Here is a 23,115-nt window from a genome sequence, read left to right as displayed (position 1 = left end):
TTTTATGTACATTGGTCATTTTGTCTGCACTCATGTCTATGTGAAGGTGTCAGATCCTCTTGGAACTGGAGTTACAGACAGGTGTGAGCCGCAGTGTGGGTGCTGGGAATTGAACCCGAGTCCTCTGGAAGAGCAACCAGTGCTCTTAACCACTGAGCCACCTCGCCAGCCTCCTGATCTATGTTCTGTTTACTAGTTTTCCACTTAACTAAGCTCAGTTTGTTTATATTTATGTTAGAAGGGCTGTGTAGCTATGTCTAGCTATCTCTGCCTTAAATTCTGAGATTACAGGTGTATGCTACTACACTCAAACTCACCTTAATCTTTTTAAAACTATGTATGGATATTTTGTTTGTATATCTATCTATGCATCATGTGTATACAGTGCCGGTGGGGGCCAGAAGAGGGCAACAGATGCCCAAGGGTTACAGACTCTAGTTAGCCACAGCATGGGAACTGAGAACTGAACTCAGATCTTCTAGAGGAGCAGCTCTTAACTGCTGAGCCACTTCTCTAGTCTCAAACTTAATCTACTTAGAAACCACCATTTTGGAGCTGGCTCAGTGGTTAAGAGCACCAGCTGTACTGCCAAAGGACCAGGGTTCAATTCCTAGCACCCATATGGCAGCTCATAACTGTGTGTAACTCCAGTCCCAGGTGACCCACTGCCCTCTTCTGCATGGTGTGTACACACACACACACACACACACACACACACACACACACACACAAACATAATTCTGTCTTTCCCCTTTCAGGCTACTTTAGCAAAATGCTGAAGGCTGGGTAGATTATGGGGGTGGGAGTACACACCTTTAATCCCAACACTTAGAAGCCTACATAGTGAGTTCCAGGTCAGGTCTACATAGTGAGATTTTGTCTTTAAAAAAGTGTAAACTTTTCATTTTGTTTCATGTGTCTGTGTCCATGTACATCCATGCCTGAGGAGGCCAGAAGAGGAGTAAGATAGATGCCCTGGAAGTGGAGCTACAGACAGCTGTGAGCCTCCAGGTTGGTGCTGGGAATTGAACCCAGGTCCTCTGGAAAAAGAGGACGTGTTCTCAACCACCATCTCAGGAAAGGCTTCCCAGTCAGTTCCAGACTGAATCCTGTAAGTCCAGTACTCCGGTTGGGCCTGAGCTGGCTGAGGCTGCTTGTGAAGGGGTTTGGCCTGTCCTCTGCTTACCCTCTCTCTCCTCCTGGTATGGCTTTCTCCTGGGAGACAGCATGGACCCCTGACCGCCAGTGCCAGGAGCCACTAGAGACTGTTGAGCTTTTGTGGTGGCCTGGTGGCGGCACAGCAAGCACAGACAAAGGCTGGTCCACACTCATTGCCCAGGGCACCTCCGAGCAGGCTTTCTCTTTTCCAGGTGGGCTGGCCACCGGGGGTCCCACTGCTGTCTTGGAGCAGGCCTCTGGCAATACCTGTTAGGGCTTTGGCTCTGTCTCTAGCCCTCAGGAGGCTGAGCCTGCCCCTGGGCAAGGTTCTCTGCAGACCCCAGCACTTCTGTTCCGTCTACACCAGTCCTGTCTATAATTATAGCTTTTCTACTCCAAAGGCTGAACTTCCTGTGTGTCCACCTTTTCAGTGTCCATTTTTAAATGTTCATGCTATAAATGGGTACTGGCCTGCAAGATGCCATTTCTTCATGTTGCTCCCATGTTCTGCTAACTTTCCCTTCTAGGCCTTTCCCAGATCTGATGTTCCTCTCCATGTTCCCCTCTTCATAAGAAACCCAAAGCTGGTCCTAAGATGACGGTCAGAAAGACAAGTATCACAAATCCTTGTGCCAGGCAGCAGGACAGTGGCACACACTGGGTACTTCTTCTTCTTTTTTTTTTTTTTTGTAAAGATTTCTTTATTATGTATACAATATCCTGCCTACAAGCCAGAAGATGACACCAGATCTCATTATAGATAGTTGTAAACCACCATGTGGTTGCTGGGAATTGAACTCATGACCTTTGGAAGAGCAATTGGTGCTCTTAACCTCTGAGCCATCTCTCCAGCCCACACCGGGCACGTCTAATTGCAAGTGCAATTGCTGTTCTGTACCTGGGAACCAGAAAATACAATATTTGCTCCCTCCCCCTTTCCTTTGGTTTTCTGAGACAGGGTTTCTTCTGTGTAGCCTTGGCTGTCCTGGATTCACTCTCACAGAGATTCACCTACCTCTGCCCCCCAGAGTGCTGGGAATACAGGTGTGCAACACTGTGCCCCACAAGGATTTGTTTTCTCTTGAGCTATGGGGCAGCTTCACTGTCTCAGGCGTTGGTCAGCTCTGACCTTCTTTATAATTTGCTTCACAAGAACTTTGCTTTCTTGCCATTCCAGACAACATGCTGATCTGTGCACTGGAGGACAGCCTGTGAGAAGAAGTACCTTTCTAGAACTGAGCTGCTGTGCCCATGCCTGTGTGCTGTACTCTCACTACAAGCTCTGAGGACAGCAAAATCCCCTTTCTCTGGAGCCAAGATGATCATCTGAGGATGACATAGCTCTGAAAGTACACAGGCTGCAGCATTTCAACAGGAAGGACCCAGGTGTCTCTGGATGAAGGGTGACCCTTTTTCCAGCTTTCTTAAGTGTTCATCACCCAAGGACACAGAGACCCTAGTGACGCAAGCCTCTGGCCCTAGGGCTCTTGCAGCACCAGTAAGTGTTCTTTTGTGGCCCACCTCTTCTCCAGATGTCACTGGTGACTGTGTCAAGGTGACAGTGACACAAAGGATACTGTAGTGTGGGTTTTCCTTGCTGGCATTCATCGTTATCCCGTCACTACCTTGGAGTAGAGATAACCTGGCCTGGAAGCCACAGCAATGAAATAAGGAGAACAATACAGTGGCAGGGAGATACATGGGATTTCCCTCCCTAAGACAGGGTTTCTCTGTGTAGCTTTGACTATCCTGGACTCACTCTGTAGACCAGGCTGGCCTTGAACTCACAGAGATCCACCTGCCTCTGCCTCCCGAGTGCTGGGATTAAAGGCGTGTGCCACTACCGCCTGGCACACGGGAATTTTTTGAGACAGGGTCTCATGCTGATAACTGAACTATTAATACACATTAATAGGAGGAAAGGGGAGGGTCGTTAAGACTGTGACCTGGAATGCCAACCCATCTGTCTCACTGCTTTCTTTTGTTTGTCCCACCTACTGCAAGGGATCTTGGGAGATATTACAATATATAGGGTGTGTGTGTGTGTGTGTGTGTGTGTGTGTGTGTGTGTGTGTTTTGGGGGTGGGGGCGTCATCCATGATATGCTAGGACTCCACAGTGATGCAGACATTCTGGACATCTTATACTCCTGTAAGGCTAATAAACTCACATGTTCACCCAGGTAGATGTGGGTGGGATCACTCCTTTGGTCAGTACAGATGGAAAGTAATACAACAAGGGGCAGAAGGGGAAGGCTGGGATGCCTTGCATGAAGCAGCTTCCAGCAGGTGACTAACTGGACCAAACATCCCGCTGCTGAGGCCCAGGACACTTTCCAGGTTGTAGCAGGCAGCAGTGCCCTGGACTGGCCATTGGGAGGCAGCAGAGCCCAGAGGGTCCTCCTGATTTAGAGACGCAGCTGCTTGCTCTGTGCTGGCCAGGTCCATTGCTGATGAGAAAATGGAGCCCAGAGAGGCCTGGAATACACCTGTAGGTACATAGTTACACAAGGACCAGGGCGGAATCTGAGTCCTTCCCCACCTGTCTCCATTTAGGAAACAAATCCAACTGGCTAAGCAAACTCTCAAGGCCTCTCATGTCTTTCAACTTCTTTCTCAGTACCGACTCTGTCCCTGGGCGGTCTGTGTTTAGGCTCCTGGCCACCCTCAGGCATAATGCTCTGCCTTCTGGCCTACGTTTCCCACAGCAAACCGGTCACCAAGAAAGAAGATTATAGGTGGCTGCTACCATTTTGTTAAGGGACCTGGGACCCAGAAACCAGAGCCTGTTTCCCTCCCTATGACTACCTTGTACTCCTAGCTGGGCCTGGGAAGTGCTCTAAAGTGTGGGTCTGTGTCACTCAAGAGTGGGACACACATCAAGGATCCCTCAGACCTCATTCTTCTGCCAGAGGCTGAGAGGAGCCACAAGACTTCCAAAATGGAATTCCCAGTGAAGCTACGGCAATCCTGAGTGTCCTGTACGCATACCCAAAGTGCTGGTAATCTCTACAGCCTCTCCTGGCGCTTCTTGCTCAAGCAAGCTCTGCTCCAGCTGTCCCAACACCAGCCCACCCAGGAACACTGAGACCAGTAGAGGTGTGTCCAGCATCAGGCAGCCCACCCAGGGACACTGAGGCCAGTAGAGGTGTGTCCAGCACCAGGCAGCCCACCCAGGGACACTGAGGCCAGTAGAGGTGTGTCCAGCACCAGGCAGCCCACCCAGGGACACTGAGGCCAGTAGAGGTGTGTCCAGCATCAGGCAGCCCACCCAGGGACACTGAGGCCAGTAGAGGTGTGTCCAGCATCAGGCAGCCCACCCAGGGACACTGAGGCCAGTAGAGGTGTGTCCAGCACCAGGCAGCCCACCCAGGGACACTGAGGCCAGTAGAGGTGTGTCCAGCACCAGGCAGCCCACCCAGGGACACTGAGGCCAGTAGAGGTGTGTCCAGCATCAGGCAGCCCACCCAGGGACACTGAGGCCAGTAGAGGTGTGTCCAGCACCAGGCAGCCCACCCAGAGACACTGAGGCCAGTAGAGGTGTGTCCAGCACCAGGCAGCCCACCCAGGGACACTGAGGCCAGTAGAGGTGTGTCCAGCACCAGGCAGCCCACCCAGGGACACTGAGGCCAGTAGAGGTGTGTCCAGCATCAGGCAGCCCACCCAGGGACACTGAGGCCAGTAGAGGTGTGTCCAGCATCAGGCAGCCCACCCAGGGACACTGAGGCCAGTAGAGGTGTGTCCAGCACCAGGCAGCCCACCCAGGGACACTGAGGCCAGTAGAGGTGTGTCCAGCATCAGGCAGCCCACCCAGGGACACTGAGGCCAGTAGAGGTGTGTCCAGCATCAGGCAGCCCACCCAGGGACACTGAGGCCAGTAGAGGTGTGTCCAGCATCAGGCAGCCCACCCAGGGACACTGAGGCCAGTAGAGGTGTGTCCAGCATCAGGCAGCCCACCCAGGGACACTGAGGCTAGTAGAGGTGTGTCCAGCATCAGGCAGCCCACCCAGGGACACTGAGGCTAGTAGAGGTGTGTCCAGCATCAGGCAGCCCACCCAGGGACACTGAGGCTAGTAGAGGTGTGTCCAGCACCAGGCGGCCCACCTGTAGTGAAGGAGCTGGCCGTCCGCACTGTAATCCCGGTAAACCTCATAGTCCTTCTCCAGGAGCACACCTGGTGGCGAGCAGCTGAAACACAGCAGAACAGAGGATGCTGAGTCTAAGTGCAGTACTTACAGCACACAGAGCTACCCCCACTTCCCTGGGGTGACCTGGGTTGCCCTTCCTTCCTTCCTTCCTTCCTTCCTTCCTTCCTTCCTTCCTTCCTTCCTTCCGTTTACAGACAGGGTCTCACTATGCAGCCCTGTCTGGCCTGGCACTCACAGAGATCCATCTGCCTCTGCCTCCGCCTCTGCCTTCTGAATGCTCGGATAAGTGTGTACCACCATGCCTCCATGTTCCTTTCTATTGTTTAGGTGAGAATTTCTTCTGTTCTATCTTCTCCTAAAGAAATGCCACAGTGATCCGGGCATGGTGGCGCACGCCTTTAATCCCAGCACTTGGAAGGCAGGGGGATTGCTGTGAGTTCGAGGCCAGCCTGGTCTACAAAGTGAGTCCAGGATAGTCAAGGCTACACAGAGAAACCCTGTCTTGAAAAAATAAATAAATAGAAAATAATCGCCACAGTGGCCTAGAGGCTGTGGAGCAGCAGGACAGCAGCCCTGTCCTAGAATGGGAGCCACTGTTCTGAGCCCAGATGCAGGGCTGGTGAGAGCATCAACCAGAAACGGCAGACAACAGAGGACAGGACACACTATGAAGACTCTCCCGGGGACTCTAGTGGTCTGAAGGCTGATATAAGGACAGCCAAGCAGCCGGGCGTGGTGGCGCACGCCTTTAATCCCAGTACTCGGGAGGCAGAGTTCGAGGCCAGCCTGGTCTACAAAGTGAGTCCAGGACAGCCAAGGCTACACAGAGAAACCCTGTCTCAAAAACAAACAAACAAGACATCCAAGAGATATCGAAAATGGATGTCTAAATAAGTGATTATCCTGTCAGCTATCCAAAAGGCAGGCGATCCAATTAATACCCACTTGCGATTAGAAGAAGCTTTAGTAGTCTAGAGAAGCTTTATTTAATCTGATCAAGATTACCTATACTCAACGCTAGGCTTTCATATGACTGTAACAATAGGTGGAAGCAGACCCGAGGTCCTAGTTAATGTGCACACTTGCTGCCAGAATGTAATGACGTTTGGAATGGGTAGCCAGTGCGTAGGCAGAGGGGGCACTGGGTGATTTAAATGTTTGGAAGAAAGATAAAAGTCATCATTAGGTGACAGGGCCCTGGTCTCCTTGAATCTAACTATGTGGACCAGGTTGACCTCAAACTCACTGAGCTCCTTTTGCCTCTGCCTCCCAAGTTTTGGGATCCAAGGTGTGCACCACCACACCCAGTCTGGGTGTCATTCTTGAAAAGCTCAAACAAAAAGTTACTGGCAATATTAATGTAGGTTTGCAATCTAGCCTTTACTTAAAAGTTAAAGAACAGCATTATTAGGAAAATGCATGTTCTATGTAATCTTAAATAGCTAAATTATAGAAAGATCAAAAGTATCCGGATGTCTTTTAAGACCTGCACTCCACTGACACACAGCCATTCATTCCTTAGATCACACTTCAGCCTGGATTTGAATGAAGACATGGCTTAATTTCCTTGTATGATTCCTTGACTCTAGGCAAGACAGTAGCTGGACAGACCAGCAAGTACAGTATTGTAATAGAGCCTCTGAATGCTGGAGAATTTTCATGGAATATAGTGTTAATCCTGCCAAACAGAGAAAGCTCCTCCACTTTTAATTCTCTTCAGTTTGATCCTAAGATCTGTATGTGAGCGTCTGAAGACAGAGTTAAACCATCAGGGTAGCCGACGCTCCTCCGGGTGGGAAGTGATGTGACTTGCTACGGTGGGCTATTAGATGCCAGACCACCAGTAAAGGGCCTGGTCTCTCTCCAAACTGTTACCTCCTTTGAGATCAACTACATTCCAAAAAACAGAATACCCTTCCACTATTTTGTATTTAAACACAAGCATTAAACTATCCTCACGGAGCTCAGTATAGATCTACAAGGAAGGTTCTTGTCACTTGGGAAGGCCACTACCATTTTGTCCTTCACAAACTCCTCCTGGTTCAAGGTATCGAAGGCTCTGAAATGAGACCTCTGAACAGTTACATGGAGCCAGTTTATAGCAGGCATACTTTTTTTTTTTTTGGTTTTTCAAGACAGGGTTTCTCTGTGTAGTCTTGGCTGTCCTAGACTCGCTTTGTAGTCCAGGCTGGCCTCGAACTCACAGCGATCCGCCTGCCTCTGCCTCCCGAGTGCTGAGATTAAAGGCGTGCGCCACCACGCAGGCATACTTTTTAAAGCACATACTCAACTGTGGCTTTTCTGCTATTTAACTGTTTAACAACCAGGTATATTAGCATGATGGCAATACTAGCAACAAATATAAAACAGAAGTCCAGGACATAAGTTAACAATAAAGCTCAGCCTGTACTCCCAGTATTTGGAAGGCAGAAGCAGGTAGATCTCTGTAAGCTCAAGGTCAGCCAGGTCTACAAAGTGAGTCCAGGACAGCAAAGGCTACACAGAGAAACCCTGTCTTGAAACACCAAACCAAATTAAATACCAAAACTAATGACGCTCAACAGTAGAAAATTTACCTCATACACACAAGGCCCTGGGTTCGATCTCAAGCATTATTTTCACCAAAGCCTCACAATTAGCTGGACTTAGTGGGAGGCTAAGGTTCAAGGCCAGCCTGGGATAAGCATTAGGACTCTCTTTACAAACAAATGTGAGGACTGTGCTGGATCAGAATAGCAATACCTGGTTGAGGTATGTAAGGCAGGGGCTGGGGAGACGGGTGGATGGGTGAACCATGAGGATCTGAACTCAGAGCCTAGCATCCATGTAAAAGGCCAGGTGTGACGTCACATGCCTGTAACCCTAGGCTGGGATCCTAGGAGCTGATGGGCCAGCAAATCTAGCCAAAATGGCAAGCTTCAAAACAGTAGAAGACATTGTCTCAAAAATATGCTGTAACATGATGGACAAAGACCCTGAAGTTGACCTCTGGCCTCCATAAGCAACACACATAGAGAGGCATACCCATCTGCCGAAACACACACACAAAAATAGTGGAAAAAAATAAAAATAGCTAAGAGAAAATGTTAAAAGTGTAGAAGGAGAGCTCAATGGCACCAACACATGAACACGCGTGCACAAGGCTTCCTGGTCAAAACAATGTAGCAGTGCAAGAGCACAGGTTTGGGAACTCACCGGAAAGCGGCTACCAACCTAAACACACGTGCCAGGGTTCGTTCACACCGACTCACACTGAGACTAGTGATAGGGCAAGGTGGTGCGGTCTTGGAGGCGCGAGGCGATGAGCACCTCCCTCATGAGGGGCTGCTCAGCTGCTGTAGGAGTGGAGCTCTGCAGGGCAGGCCGTCTCCTTTGTCTGCCCCAGCTCCCTGCCTGCAGTTTACAATGACCAAAATAAGCCAGTTTCCTTTATGACTCAGCCAGCTAAAAATGTTTAACTATGGGAGCAGAAAAGGCCCTAAGATAACATACAAGAGCCTAGTAAACAGCCAAGAGAAAATTAGGAGCATATCACACATACTAGAAAGAAATCATGCGCAAAAGTCGAGTAAGCGCACAGTCCACAGTGAGAATGTCATAGGAGCCACGTTCTTCCTGCCTCTGCCACTTCAGCACAGCCTTTGGGTGTCCACCACCACATCTAGCAGAAGGTCAGAGAATATTTCAAACCTGCTAGAATATATGTCCGAAAACCAAATAGATGACACCAAAGAGTGTTAGTTTTGCTTCCGTGTGGTCATGTGTTCCAAAGGACTGAGTGCATGAGTGGCAAACATAAGCAGAAGCTAGCAGTCAATGTCTTCAAATACAGACTTATGACACAGAGCAACACGCTAGGAGATAATAAATGTAAACATAACTCTGATATGCCATGTCCATATCTGTGGTAAGCCAGTCTGGTATGACCTATGGCAAGACAGAACGTTCTATCTGAAAGAAGGCAGTGGAGTCGTTCAACTCATGGCGGCGGACAACAGGAAGGGACAGAGGGAGACACACACACATCAGGAGACACTCTCAGTGACCTACCTGCTTTACACAGACACGTCTCCATTAGTTCATTAAGTTGTGATTGCATTAACGGGTTGATGACGTCAGTGCTTTTATAATCCAATTATCTGTCAACACCACCACTAGATGGGGACAAAGTCCTCAACACATGAGCCTCTTAGGAGGAAAACACCTCAAACATAATCCCAACAGACCCCAGTGAAGTGCAACCTCAGATAAGAACTGCAAAACGTGCTGCAACTGACCGTGCTAAGAGTGTCTCTGTCCTAAAGACTTGGGAAAATATCAAATACACACACACATATGCACACACCCCCCAAAACAAACAGACATCTGAGAAAAGGATCCAGAAAACTAAGTTTATGTAGAAATATAAGCCTGGGGTTATGATACTTTTCAGTAGAAGGACTCTGATGAATCTACTGTGAACTGTAGAAATGCCATTGTCAACAACAACAAACCACTCATGCTCATGGACATAGTTTTAAATAATTCCACTAAGATCTTTTTTTTTTTTTTTTTGGTCAGAAATAAGAGCTAAGTATTCTTAATTTTGCCCTTTCACAGCATGATAAAAAGTTTGGTAGGGGCCAGGCATGGTGATGCACACCTTTAATGCCAGCACTAAGGAGGCAGAAGCAGGTGGATCTCTGTGTGAGTTCAAGGCCAGCCTGGTCTACAAAGAGAGTCCAGTACAGCCAGGGCTACAAAAGAAACCCTGTCTGGAAAAACCAAAAAGAAAATAAAGGTTGGTAGGAATGAAACTATACTATGATGTTTCTTTCTTTTCCATCCTTCCTTTCTTTCTTTTTTGTTTTTTTGAGACAAGGTTCTTTGTGTAGCTTTGGTTACCCTGGACTCCATTTGTAGACCAGGCTGGCCTTGAACTCACAGAGATCCATCTACCTCTGCCCCTCTGCCTCATTAAGTGCTTGGGTTACACTTGTGTGCCATTGTGCTGGCCAATTTTCTTTCTTTCTTTTTTTTTGGGGGTGTGTGTGTGTGTGTGTGTTTCAAGACAGGGTTTCTCTGTGTAGCCTTGGCTGTCTTGAACTTGCTTTGTAGACCAGGCTGGCCTCGAATTCACAGCGATCCGCCTGCCTCTGCCTCCCAAGTGCTGGGATTAAAGGCATGTGCCACCACGCCTGGCTCCTTTCTTTCTTTTTTAAAGATTTATTTATTTATTATGTATACAGTGTTCTGCCTGCATGCTCGAGCCAGAAGAGGACACCAGATCTCATTATAGATGGTTGTGAGTCACCATGTGCTTGCTAGGAATTGAACTCAGAACCTTTGGAAGAGCAGCCAGTGCTTTTAACCTCTGAGCTATCTCTCCAGGCCAAATTTTCTTTCTTTCTTTTTTTCTTTTTTTTTTCTAAAGATTTACTTATTTTATTATTTAAACAGTATTCTGCCCACATGTGTGCCTACACACCAGAAAAGGGCACCAGATCTCTTTATAGATGGCTGTGAGCCACCATGTTGTTTCTGGGAATTGAACTCTGGACCTTTGATAGAACAGACAGTGCTCTTAACCTCTGATGCATCTCTCTAGCCCCAAATTTTCTTTTTTCTTTTTTTTTTTAATTAATTTATTCTTGTTACATCTCAATGGTTATCCCATCCCTTGTATCCTCCCATTTTCCCCTTATTCCTCTCCCCTATGACTGTTCCTGAGGGGGATTACCTCCCCCTGTATATGCTCATAAGGTATCAAGTCTCTTCTTGGTAACCTGCTATCCTTCCTCTGAGTGCCACCAGATCTCCCCCTCCAGGGGACATGGTCAAATGTGAGGCACCAGAGTACGTGAGAAAGTCATATCCCACTCTCCACTCAATTGTGGAGACTGTTCTGACCATTGGCTAGATCTGGGTAGGGGTTTAAAGTTTACCACCTGTATTGTCTTTGGATGGTGCCTTATTTTGAGCAGGACCCCTGGGCCCAATTCTGCCTACCATAATGTTCTACTTGTAGGTTTCTAGGACCCTCTGGATCCTTCTACTTTGCTATTCTCCCATGCTTCTCTCATCCAGAGTCTCAATGGGATGTCCTCCCCTCTGTCCCAGTTTCCTGGTAAGTGAAGGCTTTCATGGGACATGCCCCTTGGGTTAGTCAAATTTTCTTTTTTAAACTAAGAGAAAACATAGAAAATTTCTGAATGAGAAAAGTTTTCAGTCATGTAACCTTAGGCTAATCTCAAACTTGTGAAACCCTGGCCTCAGACTTTCAAACGCTGATATCAGAGGTGGATAGCACCACACCCAGTATTGCCATTGCTTAAATGAATTAAGCCTACAATCCCAAGGCAAATGGGACAACTAATGTCTCAATCATAGTCAATATGCAGCTACTTTATTTCCCAAGCTGTCAAAATTAAGAGGTGTGCTCCCATTTCAACACACACACATCTGTAGCAGACATAACTGCTAACAAAGGCAAGAGAAATTTGTTTTAAAATCCATTTAACTGTGTGACTGAGGACATGCTATCTAGCTGTCATTCAGGTACCATTAGCCTGCAATGCTAAAAGACAAGTATCAGCTGGGCGTGGTGGCTCACCTCATAACTCTCAACAGGGAAGAGGAGGCAGGAAGACTGCCATCAGGTTGAGGCCACCTTGGGCAACATAATGAGTTCCACATTAGCTGGAGCCATAGTATGAGACCCAGGCTCAAGTAAACAACAATTTAAAAATTAATATCAAGAGAAGAATTCAAGCAAAACTTGAAATTGCCACCTAAATAATGATGATGCTCAGCTCAAACTACATATGGGCATATCTCTTTACTTGGCAAGACTCATCAGTGTGGAGAGGCAAACATATTGTCACAATTCACAACATATGATGTTTGCCACTGTATATGTGTCTCTATGTGCATGTGTGTATGCATGTGTGTGGAGACCAAGGTTGTCATCTAATGTCATTCTTGTTTTTGAGACAAGGTCTCTATAAGTAGGCTTGGTTGGCCTGGAACCCACTATATAGACCAAGTGCCTTGAACTCATAGAAATCTGCCTGTCTTTGCCTCCTGAGTGCTGGCTTCTATGCCTGGCTTTTTTTTTTTTTTAAATGGTATCCAAATGCAGGTCCTTTATTTTGTGGCAGGCCGTTTCCCAGCTGAGCCATCAACCTAGCCCCTACCACTGGTTTTGGGGTCAGGGACTGTCACTGTGCCTGCTCCTTGGAGGAACCACACTAGCAATCTGCTATTCACAAGGTGCCTTTGGCTCCCTTTTAGAACACGGTCCCAAGTGCTCCCTGTTGGAGCAGATGCCCTCCATCACGAACAGCATGCCTGTCCTCACAGGGCAGTACTCTGGCTTACAAAGTACCCTGCAAAGAGAACACCCAGTCAGCTGGGCCTGGCCCAGAATGAACCCAGATGGTGAGATTAGCAGAGGAGGGCACCAAAGAGTGTTCAATGTGAATTCCATATGCTCAACAAGTCAGGGGGGGTGGGGGGGAGGGCCTGAATAGACTGAGTGAGATGACTCAGCAGGGAGGGACACTTGCCTGATTACTTGAGTTTGACTCCCGGAACTCAAGTAAAGATGGAAGGAGAGAATCAACTCCAAAAAACTGCCTTCTGGTATCCATATGCATATTGTAGCATGTGTATGCTATTCCCATATTATACACACATAAACCAATAATAATAACAATAAAATAAAGTTTGAAAAGGGTAAACAGGCATAAAATATACAAAAACATGGACTGGCCCAGCGCTCTAGAGATGAGGGGCCTAGGGATGAGGCTCTTTGGTGGGTGTTTGCCTAACACGTATAAAGCTGCCCAGCACGACTGTGCATGCGTATAATCTTACTTGGGAAGGAGAGATGGGAGGACCACAAGTCCAAGGTCATCCTTTGGCTACACAGTCAATGCAAAGCCAGTCAGGATTACATGAGATCCTGCCTCAAAAGTAAATAATTAGCTAATTAATTAAAAGTTGGGCTGGAGAGATGCTCATCAGTGAAGGGTGCTCACGGCTGTTTATTGTAGAGGACCTGGGTGAAGTTTCCAGCTTCTTCTTAGCAGCTCACAATGGTCTGAAGCGCTAGTTCTAGAAAATCTGGTGCCCTCTTCAGGTCTCTGAGGATACTAGACACGCACACGGTGCACACATGCAGGTAAGACATCCATACACAGAAATCTTTTTTAAAAAGTAAAACTTTTTTTTTTAACATTATAGAGATGAATATTTCCATTTACAAAGTGAAAGATGTACTGGAAAAAAATAAGGACTGGGGGTTGAAGAGAGGCTCAGAGGTCTGCAGCTGGAGCTGGGGAGGCGGCGGGTGCCGTTAACCCCAGCACTCAGAAAGGAGAGGCTGGGGATCTCTAAGTTTCAGACTAGCATGGTCTACACAGTAAGACCCTGCTTTTAAAAAGAAGTGTGCATTGCATTTACAGAGGACTCAAGTTCAGGTCCCAGAACCCTCTTGTGTTTTGAGTCAGGTTAACACAGGCTGGCCTCAGACTCCTGATCCTCCATTGTCTCCACCTCCCAAATGCTGGGACAGCAGGTGTGTAACACCACATCTGGCCTTCCTTGACCTTCCCTTCCTCCAAGGCTTGTCACTAATGACACTATCAATAACTAAAGGGGAGGTGGATGGCCTGCCGAATAGCCCTGGGCCAGCAATGATTAAATCCTATTACTGGACAACTAGCAGTCGAGCAAGCCATAAGCAGTCCTCTCTCCTTCCGGTCCCGCCCTTTTCTTAGTACCCCCACCACAGGCCCACCTTCCTCCTCACCTGCTGCTCTCCTCCTTTGAAGTGACCAAGGTTGTTGCCCGCCCGCTGCGAATTGGCAGTTCCTGTGCCCTTTCCTCCGGCTCTGGCTCCAGGGAGGAGCCGGTGCTACCATCTCGGCTGCCCCTCCCTGGGCTGCTGTCCGCAGAGGCACGTGGAGACTCAGTGTTCTGTTTCAGCGTCTGCAGTTTGGCCAGAGGGATGATGTCGCAGTTCTGTGGGCGGTGCCACACGGTGCGCTGCGAGGCAGCACTGTAGTAGTAGAAGCGTGACGTATTGGGGTCAAAGAGCTCCCACCACTGGTCCTCGCTGGTGCGCTTGATTCGCACGCCGGCTGGAGGGTCCCACACACACTCCCCGGTGACCAGGTTGGCATACATACGTTCGCGTGTGCGTGGTTCGATGATCTCCACCCACTCCAGCCTGTAGGAGACAAGGCCATCAGCCAAGACAATGGCCTCCACCTCACACACTGTACAGGGGCTTCCACCAGCTGCTGTGCTTCTGCATCTGGTGTTTTCTAGGAACCCTCAGTGCAGCAGGACCACAACTACTGCCGGTGCCTGGTCCTCAGCCTGCAGCCCCAGAATCCTTTTTATTTATAAAGATGTAAATCACTCTGTATAAGGCCATGTTATCTAATTCACGCATGTTTGATGTCAAGGTACAAACATTTTAGTTTATTTAAGGTTTTGTGTTTTGTTTTTATTTTTTCAAGATAGGGTTTCTCTGTGTAGCTCTCACTGTCCTGGACTCACTTTGTAGACCAGGCTGACCTTGAGCTCACAGATATCTGCCTGCCTCTGCCTCCCGGAGTGCTGGCTTTATTTTTATTTATGCCTGTGTATGTGCATATGTGTGCACTGCTCTAACAGTCCAGAAGAGGGAAGGAGGCTCTTGTAGAACTGGAATTAAGTCTGTTATAAACCACTAAAGATGAGTGCTGGGAACCACATTCTTGACAAGGGCCACTCATTTATTTATTTATTATTTATTTATTTATTATGTATACAGTGCTTGAAGGCTAGAGGAGGGCATCAGATCACATCACAGATGGTTGTGAGCCACCATGTGGTCGCTGGGAATTGAACTCAGGACCCCTGGAAGAACAGCAGAACAGTGAGTGCTCTCAACCTCCGAGCCATCCCCCAAGCCCTGGGCCACTTATTCCTAACCATCTCTTCTGCCCCCCAAATTTCAAGTTTTAAAGATGTAGTGCCATGTTTCCACAAAACACACTGCACTTGTGTTGGACTGTGTGGCACACTGACAGGGACAGTGGTGTTGTGGGCACGCCTCCCTGCCCTGTTTGATTACATCTGACTCTGTAGCTCAGAGCAGCCTGACCGCCTGCAGTGAGCGATCTCCCGCCCAAGCTTCTCAAGCAGTGAGGCTACAGACAGGAACCATCATGCTGGGCTCTGTAAGTGTTTAATGTAAATACAAAGTGATTGTCGGGGAAGGCCCGCCACAGTCCATAAGAAATAAACATGTACAGCCTTGTTTGCAAAGGATATACATGTCTGTATTTATATAGTTCTGTAAGAAATCACCAGACAGGAAAGCAGAAGGGAAAGAGGTGGCTGGGGAGATGGCACAGTAGTTAAGAGCACTTGTTCTTACTGAGCCACCTCTCCAGTCCCCACTTGTTGCTTTTGCAAGGGGACCCAGCTTAGGTCCCCAGCACCCACATGGCAGCCCACAACTCTCTGAAACTCTAGTTCCAGGGGATCTGACACCCTCTTCTGGCCTCCATGGTGTATATACATACATGCAGGCAAAACTCACAAACACATAAATAAATTGAAAATAAGAAAAAATTTAAAAACAGGCTGTACAGGAATAGTGGGATTTTGTAGCTTTCTCACTCCTCCCTTCTCCCACTGTGTATGCGTGTGGTGTGTGTACATGTGTGTGCATGGTCCCATGGGGATATTTCCGCAACCACATCTCCAGCTTCTTTGAACCTAGAGTTTGCTGTTTGGCTAGCCTGTCCAGGGAGTCCTGGGACTCCACGTGCAGGGCTGGCTGTGAGCATCCGGTGCTGCAGCAGCTTTGACATGGGGAGAGAATCTGAACTCAGGTCGCCCTTTATCACCAGGCTAGAGCCCAGCCCACTCCTCTGCCTCCCTTTTACAGTGACCCGGCTTCTTCTCAGACTTTGTAACGAGCAATTCCAAACATATGTGAAAATATAGCAAATGGAACAATGATTTCCACGCACATGGTTTTAATTTTTTGTTATTACTAGTGTAGTAACTTTTCCCAACTTCCTGAAAATCCCACAATGAGCACAGTTGTGTCTTCCCTTCCTGATCCCCATGAGCTTTATTTTACACACTGATCTAGACAGGCACCCTCTCAATGATGTGTCACGAGGACCCACTTTATGTCTTGTCTTTTGAAGGAAACAAGTTTTAATCTTAATGAGTTGGATTTATAAGCCCTTCCCTCATGGTTTCTTCTATTACTTTCTGTTTTAAGAAATCTGTTCTAAAGCTGGGTGTGGTGGCGCGGCCCTTAATCCCAGCAGTCAGGGAGGCTGAGGCAGGAGGATCGCTGTGAGTTTGAGGCCAGCGGAGTCTACAAAGCCAGTCTAGGACAGCCAAGGCTACACAGAAAAACCCTGTCTCAAAAAAGCAAAAACAAACAAACAAACAAATAATAAAAAGAAAGAAAGGAAAAAGAAAAAAAGAAATCTGTTCTTATAGTGCCCCCAATTTGATCACTTCCTCTTGGTGGGGAGGCCTGTGGGCACACAGAGGAAGAGGAAGCAGGCTATTCGGATGAGACCTGATAGGCTGTGGTCAGATGGTGAGGGAGGAGGTCCCCTTCTGTCAGAGGTTTAGGGAAGGGGAATAGGGTGGAAGTGGGAGGGTGGGAACAGCAGGATGCAAGTGAGGGGATAACAATCAGGATGTCATCTGAATAAACTATAACGAACTTTAAAAAAAGAAAAAAAATCTGCCTACATGTAGGTCAAGCATATGTGTCTATAATCTGGCTTATGGAAGTTTTACAATGTTGCCACTGTACTGACGCCTTGGATCTGCCTAGATGGCCTCTGTTTGCTTGGGACATTTCATCTTGTAAAACAGTATCATTTCTTCCATGGTGGGACAAGAACAGCTCTTCAGGTTTACAAATGAACATTTCTGTGTGAGATCTGGTTTGATCTCAGCTCTGGCTCAGCATGGGTTTTCTTTAGGGAGCTTAGTAGAATCGACAACCTTGTAAAAACAAACTCATTTTAAACTGCCCAGCACTCTTTCTCTTCAGTCGTGCTTTGGTCATTCTTCTTCCTTATCCTTTCTTTTTCCAGTGTGAGAGAAGAATGTGGGGTTTTGCATGTGGTAAGCATGCATTTGTTCTGCCTCTGAGCTATCCCTTAGCATCCACTACCCCCTTTCAAAGAGAAACATACTATGACATCCAAGCTGGCTTTAAATTCATAGCCTCTCAATCCAACATTCCAACAGCCGGTGTAACAGTTGCGGCAGTGCCACTGCACCTAGCTCCTGGCTGTTCTTTTTAGAACGATTAAAATTACATTTATTTATTTATTTATTTATTTATTTATTTATTTATTTATTCATTCATTCATTCATTCATTCATTCACTCAGTCATTCGTGCGTGTGTGTGTGTGTGTGTGTGTGTGTGTGTGTGTGTGTGTGTGTGTTTGGAAGTTAGGAAAGCTTATAGGAGTTGGATTCTATCCTCCTATTATGTGGGTTCCTGGGATCAAACCCAGGGCAGGCTTAGCAACAGGCACTGCTACCAACTAAGCTGCCCTTCTAGCCCTAACTCTTGGCTATTCTTAACCTATTTTTAATTCCTCATGAATTTTAGATCTGCCTCTACCTTCTGAGTGCTGGGATTAAAGGCATGGGTTACCACTCTGGACCTAAGTCAACTTTTTTCTCTGCAACAGAAATGAAACTGGAACAAAGTGCAAATTCATAAAGAAGAAAGAACTGACTCAGAGCAAACTGGTGAGAGGAAATGGCAGCAGCGGGGAGAGAGGAGTGGTGGGCGGCCAGGGACTAATATGCCAGCATCTAGGAGAGGAGGGAACGAGCAGATATTAATATATTTAAAGCAGGGGCTGACCTTTCTAGAAGATTAAAAAGCATCATAAACTTCAACCACTGACGTCTCCAGGTAAAAGGTGCTTGTTATGGCCAGGGAATGATGGGATGCAGGAAAATGCAAACCCAAATCATGGAAAGTGTCACACATGCCCCAGTGGTAGCCACAATCAAACGGGCCCAGAAACCTGGTGTGCCAAAGTCCTGGTGCCATTGTTCTGTTGCAGGGGATGGTAACTGGGACAAGAGGACATAGGAACCATTATCTGCTCCTGAGCTTTCAGTAAGGGGAAGGTGTGGCCCCAGTCGAGCATGCAGCACGCAGTAGAAGGGCCCTGGGAAAAAGCAGAAGTCTTCATTTACTCCCATAACAAAGCTGGATGTGAGAGAGGACAGCTGCTCCCATGGAGGCGCCTGACATACAAACTACAGTGAGTGCAGAGTCCGGTGGCAGAGCACACCTATGCTTCACACCAACTGACCAGGAGGGTGGGCCACATTCTCAGGATCAGGAGCCCAGAGCATCACTTAGCTGCCACCAGCAGGGAGCTCGGTGGCTGCAGACAGCTCAGGAGCTGCTGCCAGACTGGGCATGGGGAGTGGGAGGAGGAAGAATGTTTGGCAACTTGTCAAGTGAAACTGGCCTACAGCCAGGTGAAGGGGCCACTGGACTCTAGAAATGTTAACCCCTGGGCTGGCCAGGAACAGACACGTCTGATTCTACTCTCCAGGGAAACAATCTAGTGAGAGGCCAGATTTTTAGCAAAGAAATGCTTATTGAAGGGCAAAAGCAGAGCTGGTGGGCTGGAGAGATGGCTCAGCGGTTAAGAGCATTGTCTACTTTTCCAGAGGTTCTGAGTTCAATTCCCAGCAACCACATGGTAGCTCACAACCATCTACAATGAGATCTAGTGCCCTCTTCTGGTGTGCAGGCAGAACACTGTATACACAATAAAATAAAAATCTTAAAAAAAAAAAAAAAGCAGAGCTGGTTTGGATGCCACCTTCCAGAAGCTTCATACTGCTCACCTGTAGCATAAACAAAGTAGCCTCTACAACATGCTGATACATACCATGCAAGTTACAACCCTGAGGCATGTGACTCCATGCATGGCATATGGTACACAACAACACAGCAATGGCACAAACCAGTTATATATAGAGTAAGACAGGACCGTTCTAGGTAGAAGGGTCTTCACCAAGGGAGCACTGAGGAACCGCTGATATCAGAAAGCAGGGGTTCAGGGCTGGGGACATGGTTCAGGGCTGGGGGCATGGTTCAGGGCTGGGGACATGGTTCAGTGGGTAGAAGTGTTGCTGCCAAAGGATGAGGAGGACCAAAGTTTAAAACTCCAATGTGCATTTAAGAAGCCAGGTGTGGCCGCACCTGTACCTGTGACCCCAGTGCTGTGGGGGGCTGTAGAAAAGGGGATCACTAGGGGCTGTTGACTAGCAGCCTAGCTCCAAGTTCACTGAGACCCTATCTGTATTATTTTCCTGTTGCTGCAATAAGATACCATGACCAAAAGCAACTTACAGAAAGAAAGGTTTATTTTTACTTATGGTTCCACAGGGACCAAGTCCATCACAGTGGAAAGGCAGGGCAAGGCCGCAGGAGCTGGCTGATCACGTTCTCACTAGCACACAGAAAGAGCGCAGGAAGTGGAGCGAAGATATAAGCCTTAAGGTTGGCCCCCAATAAGGTTCTATTACTTCCCCAAACAGGGCCATCAATGGTGGACCAAGTGTCTGAATACAGGAGCTCGAAGGAGACATTTCTCCTTCAAATCGCCATACTGACTCGCTAGGATAAGGCAGAGAGTGAAAGACAGAGCAGGAAACCTCGTGTCCACCTCTGGTCACTATGTGCAATTGTGGGAGCACACACATCACACACTCTCTCTCTCTCTCTCTCTCTCTCTCTCTCTCTCTCTCTCTCACATCTCTCTCTCTCTCTCTCTCTCTCTCTCTCTCTCTCTCTCTCTCTCTCTCTCTCTCTCACACACACACACACACTCACGTAGGTTCCTAGACCCCAAAGACAGTCGTGCCTAGGACATGGGAACATCAGAGCTTAAGTGATGTGAGTTAAGAGTGATGTCAGTGGAGAACTGACACAACTGCAGAAGCCAGACAACATGTGTGGGGCTGCCTCACCATCATCCAGGAGGAGACACACAGCCTCTATCCCTCAGACATATGTGCTCTTTCCCACAGTAATGAAGGGAGCAAGATCCTTCACAGTGAGATGACATGACTTGGCCAGGGATCAAGGTTGACAATGCACAGTGACAGGTCATGTTGAAAGCTTGTACACTTGACATGCTGAGGTTATTCTCCTCAAACAAATGTGACTCAAGCAAACCATGAGAAAAATACTGAAGAAAACAAAGGGTCCTGGCTAGTCTTTTTCAAAACTGATACTGTTCAGTGTATCCAAGGGGACACAATAACTATGCCATGTGGGTTCTTGAGACACAAGCAACATCAGGTGAGGTGGCATTCAGGAGAACACAGTGACACAGAGGAAATGCTGACTTGGCTCAGAGCATCTGTGGAGACACTGGCATGGAAGACAATGGACCTCTGTGTCCTACTTTTGCAAATGTCAGGTCAATCTAAGAGGTGTTTTGTTTTTAAAAGAATGATGTTCTCATACTTTAAAATGTTAAGTTTAGGGTTGGTGAGATGGTTCCGTGGATAAGAGTATTGTCTGCTCTTCCAGGGGTCCTGAGTTCAATTCCTAGAAGCCACATGGTGGCTCATGACCAGCTATAAAAAGGATGTGATGCCCTCTTCTGGCATACAGGTGTACATGCAGACAGAGCACCCATATATAAATGATTAATTTTTTAAAATGTTTATGAGTTTATTTAGTGAGGATCCTCTGCCTCATCTCACAGTTGGAACACAGCTGTTTGGCCTGAGTTTTCTGGGTCAGGCACAGGGATACAGGGCAGCAGGTAACCCATAAAAGAGCCCCTCCAATATGAATGGGTATCATTTGAGCTAAGCATCCCAGACCCAATCTCCTGCCAACACCAACCCAGGGGATAGGTGGGTAATGGAGGTCTGGGGTAAAGGGTGAGAGTTTGTTGTGGTTGTTGTTTGAGACAGGGTTTCTCTGTGTAACAACCCTGGGTTCCTAGACTCCCTTTGTAGACCAGGCTGGTCTTGAACTCACAGAGATGCATTTGCCTCTGCCTCCAGAATGCTGGAATTAAAGGTGTGTGCCATATTGCCCAGCTTAAGCTGTGCCATCTCTGTAGCTTTTGGCAGAGAGATCTAGAACAAACTCAGGCTTGCTGATGCATCTTCTCTCAGGGTGGCCCAAGATGCCTGTACATTGGGGGCTGAGTCAACACTTGGCTCATTCAAGAGTCTTAGGACAGTGGGAGACAGATGATGTGGATAAAAAGCTCATGAGACATACCTAACTACCAGCAGGAACATAGGCAGACCCTCCCTCAGGGCCAAGACCCTCTGCAGGCTTCCCAGCTACAGGCCACTCACTTCCCCTTGTCCCAGGGATAGCCGACATTCACTCCATTTTCACCTCACATGTGGTCATCATTCAGAAAGTCCTGACTTTACATAACATGAGCCTCTTTGGGGACACCCAACTATAAAATGAAGGCACCAAAGCCACTAACAATGTCAGCAATACATGACTGCTTCCTGTGGACTTTGAAGCCATTCCAAGTTCCCATCACTAGCGACTCCACCGTCAGCTTCTGCCAAAGACCAAGGCAGGAGCAGTGGTTGTGCAGAGTACACACTCATGCCACTGCGGCCTTGACAATTAGTGCGGATAGGCTGTACCTTGAGCTCCCAGCGTCAGATGGCCGGGTTCCCTTTATTCTCCCGTACTTTTCTGCCCAGGCTACTCTCTGACTGAAGCTGGGATTGGTAATTGGGTCATCTTAGTCTTAGAACCCTTCATGGCCGGACTGACTTCAGAATGAACTCCCAGCAGGGGTTACGGCATTCAAACTCCTACCTCACTTCCTCTTCCTCGAGCTGAAGCACATGACAGGCAGGTGTATCTTGGTTGGGCACAAGCACATGGTCATGGCAGAAAGAGTATCTTCCGTAGAAATCATGCCCTGTGCTCCTGTCAGCATGGAGCCCACTGTGCAGTGACAATTCTGGCCAACACTTCAGGACTTGGCTGGTGCTTCGATGAGGATAGATTTGCAGACAGAACATTGAGAAGGAAAACCAAGCACAGCCATGAAGACAAATGCACACAGGGGATTCCTTAGAGCTCCTGAATAGGGCCCTGAAGGTGATTATCTATGGAAGGTCAAGAGGGAGCAGGAAGCGTCTAGATGAATGAACAGAATTGTTCTAGTAGAGAAGTGCATGTGAGAGGGAAGTGCAGGGAGGAAAAAGCAAGAGTTTTGACCTGAGAGGCTATAAGCTGGGCCACGAAGATCCAGGGACAGAACTTGATGCCAACAGCCCCTGGCAATGGCTGAGGACAAACTCAGCAGGTGCAAGTTGCCCCATAGTGTCAATAACAGTCCTTCCACAGTGATGATATGGAAGGTATTTGCCCATAATGCTTTGCGTGGCCTCAGGGTACCTTATTCCTCTGGGCAATTTCTTCTCATCAACCTTCTCCCTAACCTATATTAGATTTTACCAAAACAAAGCTATGGTACTCTCCAAAGAATTTTTCTGACAAAAGAAAGTTATTAGCCACAGAACAATCTCCTAATCCCTAAAAGAAACAATTGTAAGTCTAGGTTTTGTTTAAAAGCCCTTTTAAATCAATGCAATTCAATAATCCTCTCTCAACAAAGAATGGGGTTTTATTCCCTTTGTGGTGCACTCCTGTGCATGTGGGCAGAGACCCAGCCCCTTAGGGACATTTTTGGCATCTCCTGGGGGGCAACATTCAATTAAGAGACTCAGAAAATAAAAG

General features: G+C 47.6%; 1 protein-coding gene across 5 annotated transcripts in view; it reads right to left on the bottom strand.

The window, feature by feature from the left end:
- ARHGAP39 (Rho GTPase activating protein 39) overlaps positions 1 to 23,115 on the bottom strand; it is a 96,982-nt gene that overhangs the window by 15,606 nt on the left and 58,261 nt on the right. For 4 of the 5 annotated variants that reach the window (XM_084750870.1, XM_084750869.1, XM_084750872.1 and 1 more), the window contains 2 exons: positions 14,100 to 14,519; positions 5,262 to 5,345 (listed from right to left, as the gene is read on the bottom strand). In XM_084750870.1, the coding sequence (XP_084606996.1) occupies positions 5,262 to 5,345; positions 14,100 to 14,519 (504 nt within the window). Of the gene's footprint in view, positions 1 to 2,173; positions 2,374 to 5,261; positions 5,346 to 14,099; positions 14,520 to 23,115 lie in introns of those variants that run through there. The other variant, XM_084750873.1, reaches the window with a different exon arrangement.

The sequence above is a fragment of the Acomys minous genome (assembly GCF_964271855.1).
Source record: "Acomys minous genome assembly, chromosome: 12".
Taxonomy (NCBI): Eukaryota; Metazoa; Chordata; class Mammalia; order Rodentia; family Muridae; genus Acomys; species Acomys minous.
Note: the sequence above shows the minus strand (reverse complement) of the source record. Positions and strands in the feature narration are given on the sequence as shown.